Source organism: Nicotiana attenuata, chromosome 1 (genome assembly GCF_001879085.1).
Source record: "Nicotiana attenuata strain UT chromosome 1, NIATTr2, whole genome shotgun sequence".
Classification (NCBI taxonomy): Eukaryota; Viridiplantae; Streptophyta; class Magnoliopsida; order Solanales; family Solanaceae; genus Nicotiana; species Nicotiana attenuata.
In genome coordinates, this window is record NC_031989.1 from 6,497,971 (window position 1) to 6,510,879 (window position 12,909).

The 12,909-nt window shown below is 34.0% G+C and overlaps 1 protein-coding gene and 1 pseudogene across 1 annotated transcript; both read left to right on the forward strand.

Annotated features, from left to right (window-relative positions):
• LOC109230228 lies at positions 652-5,119 on the forward strand (annotated as a pseudogene).
• Positions 8,048-11,538, forward strand: LOC109230297 (protein DETOXIFICATION 33-like). Its single transcript, XM_019395833.1, has 7 exons — positions 8,048-8,425; positions 8,606-9,147; positions 9,615-9,701; positions 9,833-9,889; positions 10,157-10,395; positions 10,505-10,710; positions 10,850-11,538. The coding sequence occupies exons 1-7, from the start codon at positions 8,162-8,164 to the stop codon at positions 10,955-10,957; spliced, it is 1,503 nt and encodes a 500-aa protein (XP_019251378.1). The 5' UTR covers positions 8,048-8,161; the 3' UTR covers positions 10,958-11,538.

Consider the following 12,909-nt stretch of genomic DNA (forward strand, 5'->3'; position numbering starts at 1 on the left):
GGGGTGGGGGGGGTGTAGTTAACTTAGCTAAGAAAAAACAAGAAGGAAGCAAAGGACGGCCAATACTAACTAAGTATGTTAAAGCTTAGTTGTTGCACTTACGCCTGTCTGTTCTCCAAGAAGTCTTTGTTAAAAAAAATTTATAGGGTGAACAGAAATTTTAATATAAATGCGTAATTGAGAGAACATCTAATTATAAAAGATCTTATACTATTGTCTTTCTAGTATTATTAGAATGCAATGGAATATATACATGTGACGCGTACAGTTAATTTGAACTAATTCAGGATTGAAATATAATACATATTATAATTATACGCAATTGGCATGCTTTTGAAAGCACAAGTGAGATTTAATATTTTGTGTGAACAAAAATATCGATTCTTCAACATTGGAAGAATTATATTACATATTTAAAAACTATATAGATAAACGATACTATAACTCCCAATTTTTAAGAATGGAACTATTAAAAACTATTATAAAAACTGTATTATGAATAAAAACTTTATGACCTCAAATATGAGATAGACGTATTAGTGTTGTTGTTGCCCAAGTATTATAATCTGTATAAATTTGTTGTAGTAAGTACTACGCAATATTTTGGAAGTACCAAGTACATAAGTATAAATAGTTGTAGTACACTGCCTCACCTATGTTTAGATAAACTAACAAAACGATCGTTACAACTCCATATAGCTAAATACCTGAACTAAACCAAATTAATTAACCCTCTCATCTCTCTGTTTATATTCTTAATTTATTTTAGAGTTCCCACATCGATGGAGATGTTAAAATTTTCAACTAAACCTTTAAGAACACCCCATTTTCAAAATCGTTTCTGGGTTCCTCAAAATTCAAGAATTATTGGTGTTTATAACAAAAAAGACCGTATTTTTTCATTTACTCTTACTTGTAGTTCAAAAGGGAAGAAAACGATAAAGAAAAAGATTGTTCCTGGCAATATTTCTTTGCCGGACTCTGGCGGAGCGCCGCCGCTTTTGGAGCGGAAGAAGGCGGCGGAAGGAACTGCTAGGAATAATAATGCTGATGGTAAAGTGGTGTTTAAGAAAGTGCCCAAAAGGGTATTGGGAGTTCTCTCTAATTTGCCTTTGGTAATTGGTGAGATGTTTGCTGCTGCTGGTTTAATGGCCTTAGGTAATTTTCAGTGCATGTATTTATGATTTAATTACAAAACTTCAAGTTGGTCTATTTTTACACATGAGCACGATTAGATATAAGAACACACATTTAATTACTGAATTATATTATGTCTCAACATGCTCTCAGGCGTGGAAGTGTTTTTTATTTTTTTGGTGGCAATGAGATTTGAACTCAGTACATGCATGCTGTGACATCGTGTTAAAATATGGATTATCTCATCTAAAAGTTTAATCTGTTAGAGAGATCATACTTTTGATTACTTAAGTAGATTATTTCTCTATAATATATATATACACAAAACAACAGTCCTGAGCTAACTATTGGTATTGTCTATATGAATCCTCGTTGTCTATTTCGTGTTGGTTTATGCATGTGTGCATATGTATGTTTATGATGAGAGATTCCATTCTTATGATTTTTAGTAGACCTCTTGTGTTTTCCTATGTAAGCCTTACTATAGTTGGTTGGGCAGTCCGATGCATAAAGTATCCCGCATTCATGCAGGGTACGGGGAAGGACTGCATTTAAGGAGTGTGATGTAAGCAGCCTAACCTAATGCAAGCATCAGTCGCTGCTTCCACGGCTCGAATCCATGACGTATAAATCACACAGAAACAACTTTACCGTTGCTCCAAGGCTCCTCTTCCTTTACTATATCTGGTCGCGTTTACTAAATTTTGAACTTGCTATTGTCTTTGGGCTTTTCTTTTCCATAATTTATTTGGCAACAGCCATTCTAATTGCAGTTCTAGGCTGCATAACACGCGTGATAGACAAATTCAATTTTTGAGTTATTAGTTGGCCTTTGATATCCTTTTTTAGTCCTCCATATTTGGGTAGTTGTAGTTCTAATAACATTCCTAGGCTGCAGAACATGCAGCAATAGGCATAGTTATGTGGTAGTGTTGGCGTTGTCATATTATTTCACCTTGGCTTGGAGCTGCTCATGATTGTAATCTTGTTTTTTTACCTGTGATATCAGTGAAGAGAATAGAAATAGAGCCTGCATTGTTTCAGTAGTGGCAGGGCTTGAGTATATTAGATGTTGCCTATGTAGTGAACATTGTTGTTCATTTAATGTTCTTACCAAAATTCACCTTGATTATTGATTTCCTGTCCGCTTAAACTGACGGAAATCATCTATTTATACCTTCTTTTTAAGTTTAACACTCAAGCATTCAGTGCTTCCTATTATGTGTGCCTCTCTGTTTGATGATTCTCTGATAACTGGATTTCTTTCTTTTTTCCATTTTTTCACTTGTAGGAACTATCATTGACCAAGGCAAGGTTCCAGAATTTTACTTTCAGAATTTTTCAGAATTTACCCATGGCCTTGATCACATGTTTGCATCCCCTATTTTCCTGGGGTCGTTGGCAATACTAGGTGCATCATTGATGGCTTGCACAAACACAACACAAATTCCCCTTCTGAAGGTAGCAAGAAGGTCTGCTTTTAATTTCTTTTTTTCCTGAATTTTAATTCGGAGGTCTCTAAAGCAGATTAGAATTAAAATGTATTGATCAAATCTGCAGGCGGTCTTTCTTGAATTCAGCCGAGCCAATTCAAATGCAAGAAGATGGAGACACTCTGCCTAGAGCATCAGTTAAAGACTCGGGTGTCACACCGAAGGAAGTTGGATATGAGGTATAAAATTAATAATGTCTTCTACTGATTTAGTCTGTGGTTTATTTTAGTCCTCTGTAGTAGTATTTGAAATATTGCCGAGGAGACCTGTCCTATAATGGAATGAGTGAATCAAGATACTTTTAGAAAATGCTAGAGTTCATGAATGTAGAATTATCACCAAGGCTGCTAAAGCGCTTCTGTAAGTTACTTTATGTAAAACAGTATGCCACGATGAAGTGCAATTCGGGATTGGATCATCTGGTTTTTCCTCGTATTACTATTTGTAGAAAAACTTTCTTCTCTCGTTAGCCAGTAAATAAGAAACACAGATGGACGAACATTATATAGATTTGGTTTGCTGTAGTATAGAATAAGTAGTGTTATACTAAACTTAGAATCGGATTGCTTCAACTGGATCCATGCATGACTAGTTGGGAAAAACATCTTTTAGTTTCTTAATGTCTTTGACAGTGACTTCATAAGTATTAACATTTCGCAACCTCTGCATCTCTAGGTATTCTTAAAAGGGCCTTCTCTTCATGCATTTAAGGGGTTGGCAAGTCGACTTGCTTCAACTGTAGTACATTTCGCGCTGCTGCTTGCAGTGTCTGGAGGAGGAACTCTAAGTGCAGCAGACAGTTTTGGAGGGGATGTAATTGCAACGCCTGGGGTTCTATCGACTCCTTCTGATGCTTTTAGTACTAAGGTTCATGTCAACCGTTCCCACTTGGACTACGATGAAAGTGGAGAGGTATGCACATTCATTTTATGTGAGTTAACTTTGCTTTCCCTTTCCACAAACTGCTGAATAACTCTTTTCTTTTCTGTAATGTAGGTCTCGCAGTTTAATACTGATATTTCCCTGATTGACCTTAACGGAAAGGAAGTACTGAGGAAAACCATAAGTGTCAACGATCCCTTAAGGTATAGTGGCATCACCTTAAGTTTTTGTGAAAAAGAATTCTTTAACTTAACGAGAAGCCTACATTTTTAAAGTTCTCTCATTATTTCTACTGTTCTGATTTTTCCTCCTTTTTTATTCTAAAATGCAGATTAATACAAGCTGGTGATTCGCAATCAACTATTCTTAACGATAAAGAAGGGAAATTTGATGGAGTTAGACAACCGAGCTCAAAGCTTCAAATTGAGATTGATGGAACAAAAATTGTCATTGTAGACGCAACTGGTAGTACTAGCCTGGACCTAAAGGTACCAAAAAAAAAATCCTCATATGAAGTAGCAGCATCCAAAGAAATTGTTTTAGTTTATGGAAAAGGGCCTGATTTACCCCTCTACTATTTCGATCTTGTTGCTCGTTATACTTTCCGTTCAGATATACCCTTGCCGTCCATCAAAGCTCTATATTTGCCCCTATTTTAACGACCAAGACACGTGGCGCCTTTGAAGAGATTGAACCATATGAATAAATAGGGGCAAATATAGAACTTTGATGGACGGCAAGGGTATATTTAAACGGAAAATATAACATGGGACAAGATTGAACAATAAACAATAGTAGAGGGTCAAATCAAGCCCTTTTCCGTTTATCTTATGTTTGCAATGGTTTTTGAGTGTGTACTATGTTTTGCTACAGACTGATCCAGGAGTACCAATAGTCTATGCTGGTTTTGGTTCTCTAATGCTTACAACTTGCATTAGTTATTTGTCACATGCACAGGTGAAATTCTGTCCCATAGTCAACAACTGTGACCTAGTAAATTCAAGAAATTATGATTATCTTAACATTTATTCTGACTTATATGAATCTTCTCAATAGCTCTCAGCCTTACAAGATGGAATAACTGAAGTGGTTGGTGGTAAGACTAATCGAGCCAAGGGCGAGTTTCCTGACGCTGAGGATCGATCCCTCGATCAAGTCCCCGAGTTAGATGAATCATATTCTTCTACAGAGGAATCTGATAGTTTCATTGGCTTCAGGATTCAAGTTGGAATTTGGAACAAGAAAGATTTTGATATGTAACTAGCTGATGTTAGAATGAGAACGCAGAAGTCAAAAGAATTGAATCACAAAATCTTGAGTTGATAAAGACCCTGATTTTGGAATTAACTCATTTTCATGATAGGACAAGTTATAAATCAAGTTCTTGACCAATGTAAAGTTAGTAGTACTAGTCATTCTCATTAGTTTTGGGGGCTAGTATAGGGGTATTACAGGCGTATAAACTAATAAATCAGTATGTATAGGATTAGGACCTTTTACATTTCTAAAAGTGTTTTGTTGCCTTATATAGAAAGAGTAGTATACATGTACACGTACGTAAATGGTAATAGTTGTTTGTATATTTTAATCTGTTACAATAGGCCACCTATCTCATTTTGCAAGTTACTAATGGGCACCTTGTAATTATTTTTTAAGTGATTTGATACGGTAAAAGTTTGTTTACTCATCAACGTATAAAAATTATACTCTATCTGTTTTAGTTTATGTGCTGTAATTTGATTGAGCATGATATTTAAGATAGAGAAAAACTTTTACAACTTGTGGTCTTAATCATGTTGTGAGATTTTTGTGGTTGTAGTATGTCTTACGGATAAATAGAAAAGTTTAACGTAAATTGTTTTCAAAATATAGAAATATGTCATTTTTGTAACGTAAAATGGAACGGATTCAGTATTTAATTATCTATTGATTGTCATATGCATGGAAAAGTAATTTTCCTCTCTTATAATGTTCTTTACTGGCAGTGTTTCCAAATAACAATATAATAATGACGTTGCGTTGGTGGAGTTTGGTGTATTATTCGTCAACAGAGTTTGGTGTGACTTGTTTGTTCACAAGAAGTGAAGAAACTGAGCACGGATTTGTTTGTTTCTAATTTCGTGGAGCTTTGACAACCAGATTTAATTTGCTAAGTAAATACCAAACCTGCATCCTTTTGTCTTAACTTTGACCATTTAATAATAAGCATTTCTTTTTCTCTTTTTTTACTTCATTTCCTGGGAAAAAGAGGGGGAAAACGTCGACAATATTTCGTCAAATTATACTTCCTCAAAGTCTGCAAAAAGTAGTAGTTGTTACAATTGACTTGTTTTTTGGTGGAAAAATCTACTAATTACTCACATAATTAGTTTAGTACTATGTCTACACGTATAAAAGCAATAATGATAATTTCAATAAAGGGTTGGTAAGATGAACATATGTGCAGTTTTGCTGTCAAATTACGAGATGGATATCATATGATAAGAGAGTCAAAATATTTTAATTTACAGTTTGGTAAGAGTTGGGGACTTCTACAAAGATTTACTTTAAGTACAACTTGCATGACGCGAATTATTTGCACTTTTACATCATGCACGAGCTTTTTATTTCTTTATTTTCACTGTTTAGCTGACTTAATTTGAATATAATTAGGAATTTTTTGGGTAAGAAAAGTTAGGAATAGAAATTAGAAATTCTTGGACAAATATGATAATTATACTCCAAGTGTAATTAGGTAAGCTATTCTTGAAAAAGCGTGTAACTTTGAATTTATAGTTTAAATTTTGGAGTAAAAATAGCATGGACTATCCAGTTTTCAGACTGGTAATCGAAAACTAGCCAGCGTTTGCAAAGTCACTGAAAAATAGCTAATATTTTATGCGGAGATAAAATCTGGACAAAAATACCCTAGCTGAAACACGGAAAGTTCCAGCATAATATGCTTGATTATAGAGCTCCCGCATATAAACTTCCAACACATTATGTTGGAACTTCGGGACATTATAAAATTCCAGCATATGCAAAAAATCCAAACTCCAGCATATTATGCTGAAATATTTTCGCATTTTTAATGATATTTTTGTTCAGATTTTATTTTTACATGAAAAAATAACTAAATTTTGATTATTTTTGAAATTGTGACTATTCTTCAATTACCAGTTGTAAATCAAGCTATTTCTGATTTTCCCCAATTTTGGACTGTCACATTCTTTTATTCTTTAGTCATTTTTTTTCTTTAGAAATTCATAATCTAATCCACAAGTTTTCCATCATATATATGGTTTCTTTTAGTCTAACATTTTCTTTATAAATACAAGAGAGGGAAAGTCTCATATTCAATATTCATTCATAGTTTCCCAAAAACTCTTATAATTGTCAAAATACCGATAAATCACTACACCAACCAAACGAATATTACAATATAAACAAGAATATTAGTTGTGCCTTTTAATAATTAGTATATGCGAATTGTATATTATCCAATATAATTGAAGATCATATCCTGAAATTCGCGTGCAATTGAGTACAATTATATGTATATAAATTTAACTGCTTTACTTATATTTTCTGCTTGATATATATGGAAATAGAACGATAGAGAAATGATAACAAAAAGACGAACAAAGTGGTTGAGTTGGATTGAAAGTCAACTATGGCTTTCACCAAATATTTACATAAATTTGTTGTCACGTCATGCATGATCTACAAATAAAGTCGATTCTTACTCATTTTCTGTCATTTTTCAACCAATCAGTTGTCTAATTCATGAATAACTAACATCCCACCTTATCAATAATAGCAGTAATAATATTAAATAATAATAATAAATTTTAAAAAAATTGCATTAATATTCTTGTAACCGTGTTTCATTCACACGTATAGTTTGAAAATGTTGCCACTACAAAAGAAAAGGCAAAAATAAAATAAAATAAATAATGGCTCATAAAACACTGTACCGATTGAAAATTTGTCGACTACGTACCCTACAATTTCGCCCGTGTTTCCTTCTCCATAACTCGTTTACTCGTGTCCCTAAATACTTTAGGTTTAATTTTGTTAATGATGGTCAAATTATCAATTGTTTAAGCATTAATCACTTCTTTTTCTATAAAAAGTTTATTAATTTATAATTTAAAGAACATTACTAGCCGAAATAACTGTTAGTTGAGTCCTTTCAAGAAAGTTTATCATATTATGGGCATGTGATAGAATCGGTTTTCCACACCACAAAGTTAAAGAAAAAGTCAGTTTGTCATTCTTTGTTTTCTTTTTTTGGTTTCTCACCTGGTGTCCATTACCCGTCTTGGAGCCCGACTATATCCGGAGTCGCGCCGGGTAGGGGCCATTCGGAAAAGCGCTCCTACCAAGGATTTTTTCATACCTAGGGCTGGAACTTGAGACCTCTGGTTAAGGGAGGAACAACCTCATCTGCTGCGCCACATTCTTTGTATTCTATTAGTATTATTACTGACTTTCAATTTGTATGCATGTAGCTATCGACCTATATATATATATATATATATATATATATATTATATTGTAGTTGAATTTAACTAACAAAAAAACAAATAAATGTAACAACAGCCAACAGAAGAAAATCAAGAAATCAGAGGAAAAAACAGAGGATTTTGTAGACAGATTAATTTACAATGGCAGTAGAACCAGTGGGAGTTCTTGAAATGGAAAGGAAATTTCAAGCTGATGATTGTGATGATGCAAAGAAAATGAGCAAAAAGAGCTTTAATGAATCCAAGAAGTTATGGGAAATAGCTGCTCCTGCTATTATCACAGCAGTTTCTCAGTTTTCCATTGGCTTTGTCAGCGTTGCATTCGTCGGACATCTTGGTTCTCTAGAGTTAGCTGCCATCTCTGTTGTTCAGAATGTTGTTGAAGGCTTTGTCTATGGAGTTATGGTACGTAAAAAAGAAAATTCATGATTGTCGACCAAAACTATGATTTGAGGACTCTGTCGTTTAAGCTGTTAGAGAGAACATACGCTTAGTTACTTAGTATTACTTATGTCTTTGACATGTGTTTGAATATGGACTAAATCTTTCTTTTTCTTTTGTGTGTCTAAAAATTTGTTATATTAGCTAGGGATGGGAAGTGCACTTGAGACACTTTGTGGACAAGCTGTTGGAGCAGAACGATTCGATATGCTTGGAATTTATTTGCAAAGATCATGTGTTATTACTCTAGTGACATCTTTATTTTTGACACCATTTTATGTATTCACATCACCAATATTGATGCTGTTACACCAAGATAAGCGTATTGCAGAAATTGCAGGAAAATATGCAATTTGGGTGATTCCTCAACTCTATGCTTATGCATTGAACTTTCCTGTTCAAAAATTCCTCCAAGCACAAAGCAAAATATGGGTTATGACAATAATCAATGTAGTCGTATTGGCATTTCATATTGTATTGAATTGGGTTTTGGTGACAAAGCTCGGGCATGGACTTCTTGGTGCTGCAATGGCAGGGAATATATCGTGGTGGCTCGTGGTTTTAGCTCAGAACATCTATGTTATTTCTGGTTTTTTCCCTGAATCATGGACTGGATTTTCCATATTAGCTTTTAAATCTCTCTGGAATTTTGTCAAACTGTCACTTGCATCAGCTGTCATGTTATGGTATGTTCTATTGATTTCTCGTGATACATTTCCCTTCGAGTGAGCAGCACTGGGTAAACCTCCCCTGTGTAATAGCCTGCAAACCACACAGGGAATGTAAACCGCACTAGGCAATCCCTGTGCAACAGGCTCAACCCATAAGGCATTGAGGGGGAATCGATCCCAGGTCATCCGTATGGATAACCGCCCTCCAAACCAACTGGGCAACCCCGAAGGGTTATATATATATATATANATATATATATATATATATATATATATATATATATATATATATATATATTATATTTTTAAAGTTATGGGTTCATATCTATTATTTTTTGTAATTTTTAATAAATTTTTTACACATAAATTCTTATTCCGCGTTGAAAGTTATGGGTTCAATTGAACCCGTTACTACCACACTACATCTGCCCCATCATATACAATTTTTGTGATGATATATTTGATTTGTCTAAATTTGGCAGCCTGGAGCTTTGGTATTTTACTGTGGTGATTCTTATGGTTGGCTGGTTAAAAAATCCAGAAATTAAAGTAGATGCTGTATCAACCAGGTTTGTATCTTAATTAAACCCTGTACTAAACTTTCAATTATTTTTATAAAAATAGACTTTGGTTTTGTTTTTGCTACATTCTCACTGTTTATAATTCTTACTCTTTTCTATATGTTTCCTCTGTGTCACAGTTTGGACTTGCAACTTTGGGTACTAATGATCACTCTAGGTTTCAATGCTGCAATCAGGTTTGTAAGAATTCCATTTCTGTGCTATCTTTTTGGGAAGAAGGGATTGCCGCAATTGAACAGATTTAATTCGAGTATATAGTCAGACCTCTCTATAATAACATCCATATATAACAACCATTTACTCTAAAAGTCAAGTTTTTCTCAGAACCAATTTTTATGTTATGTTATAATATATGTCCTCTATAACCAAAAAATAATCGAACAAATGAAGCTGTTATAGAGAGATTTGACTGTACATCTAATACTTCAAATTACATGATGCAGTGTACGTGTTTCGAATGAACTGGGAGCTGGTCGTCCAAAAGCTGCAAAATTCTCAGTAGTGATTGCTGTAATTACATCAACTATTGTTGGAGTTGTATTTACAGTTGCAGTAATTGCTACTAAAAATTATTACCCGAGAATGTTTTCTGATAAACTAGAAGTCCTACATGAGACATCCAAATTGTCATATTTCTTGGCTGCTACTATTTTCCTAATGAGCATTCAACCTATACTTCATGGTAATCAAAGTCTCCCGAAAATTGATTAAATTAAAGAAAAAGACACTAAAATTGTCATACTGCTAAGTTATTTGAACGAACGTTGAGTATTTTTGTTGTGGAAATGCAGGTGTAGCAGTTGGAGCTGGATGGCAATATTCAGTCGCGATTATAAACGTCGTTTGTTACTATATAATTGGTCTTCCTTTGGGTGCTTGCCTTGGTTACATTGCAAACATTGGTGTTAATGGAATATGGACAGGAATGCTCGTTGGTACCTTGCTTCAAACAATAGTTTTGATGCATAAAATGTGGAAAGTTAATTGGCGAAAAGAGGTTAGTGTGATTTCTTGTTCTTGAAAAGTTAGATATTGTAAGTTTACAATTTTGAACATGTAAAGTACTAACTTGTTTAGAGTTTAACTTCTATATACTGACACGGTTCACCTAAAAATGTAAACTTTACGCGGTGCAGGCAATATATGCTGAAGAGCGTATCAGAACATATGGCGACCAGCCTTCTCAAGATGGTATTGAACAAACTGGATCGCGTGCTACCTCGTCTCTGCCAGTAGTAACATGAGAGAAGAGGAAATGGGATTAAACACAGACCATTAAAATAGAGCATACAAGAATTGGATAGGTATAGTATAGTAAAACTGGTTCGCCTCGCGGAAAATTTTTGAGTTAGATTTGGTCAGGACTGCAATAAAAGGTCAAAATCGACCTGATTGCAAGCCTTATAGGTTCATACCTATTATTGGTGTTCAGTGGTGAAGTTAGAAAATTCAATAAGGGTGTTCAAATTTCAAATATCTTTTGCAAGGGTGTTCAAGGTCTATTTTATTAATTAATAACAAGTAATATTTTATCGACGAAGGGTGTTCAGTTGATTATTCTTGGCCACACATAGCTTCGCCCCTGCTGGTGTTTACCAACGCGACGAATGCTGCATTGTATGGAGATGCTAACCATGAAAATATGAAAAGAACTGTTTTGTTGCTGTTGCCACTAGAGAGAAAATGTTCACTAAGTAGATTTAGACAGTCAAATTGTATTACTCTTTCTAAATAAATAGTGCTGCTGCTGCCAATCTTACACATTTTGTCTGTACAAAGAGCTTACTAAGAAATGGTGATCTGATGCATTTTGTTTTTCATCTGAATCCCAGTACAGGTCTCCTCTCTCCCTTACCTAAGTTTTTAGTCTCTTCAACATAATTTGAGCACTAAGGGCTCGTTTGGCACGAGGGATAAGATCCAGGGATAATTAATCACGAAATTAAATTTGAGATGAGCTTATTCCAAGTTTGGTTGTGATAAAATCGTGGTATAACTAATCTGGGGATTAATTATTTCGAAATTGTAGTGTTTTCTTATCACCACGAGAGGATGGGATAATTAATCCCGGGATATTTAATCATGGGATAACTTATTCTAACCAAACGACCCCTAAATTTTTCTAGTTCCTTTGGAGGCAATCATATGATAGTCAGAGGAGGATGTAGTATGTTTTATTCGTGTTCAACTGAACCCAACATTTTGGACACAAAGTATCTATATCTATATAAAAGTTACTAAAATTTCAACAAAAGTTCAAAGGTAAGATTTTAAAGGTAGAACCGTTAAGTTTAAATCCTTGATCCACTTATGGTATTTGCGACAACGAAACTCGAACTGAAAGGTGATTAATTTTTTTTCCCCTCATTTCATCCCTCGAACTAAAGTTTTGCTATGGATTAGTTTGAGCAAAAACTGCATTAAAGATAGTCAGCACGCTGGTCTTAAGAAAAGAATCTTAAATTATTAAAAGTGATTTTGTAATTATTTTTGCATATATCAAATGCCATGCTCTTTTTGTAACGGGAATTAATACAGATCAGAATGTAATCCAGCTAAGATCATATCAATTTTTATCTATTAATTCTTTACCGTTTATGTTTGTATGTTGAAATTCTATATAACAACACATAAGAAATAAAATGCCAGTAATGCAAAAAATTTATCATGAACAAAGTTAATGGTCCTCTCAACAGATTATAAGGTCAGAAACCTGTTATTTAAAAGCTTTTTTTGGTTCTTTGTTGATAATATAATGTTTTAAACTGTCATTTGTTTGTTCAAATATCTTTTTGATAGTTTAATTTTTTTTCCTGACATGAGATCTAATAATGTTATAAAGTTTTCCCCAGTAACATGGCTGAATTGTGTCCTCTCTGCAGCCCTTCTTTTTTAATTATTTTCTAAAAAATTCTAATAGGATTATTTGTTACCCCTCAGTTCTTTTTACCAGAAGGGTATAAGTCTAATTTCTGAATATTTACATCTAATCTTGAGAAATTGAAAATATATGCCAGCTTAGTTTCTCACAGGAAAATAGTTTGACAGATAAGTTATTAGTTATTGCCTAGATAGAACTAAATCTGCATCTTTTACGTAAGCCATTAAACAAAATCTGATAAATGCTGTCTTTTTAGGAAAGCCGTGGAAACAGCCTCTTGCAAAATTGCACGGTAAAGCTGCGTATGATAGACCC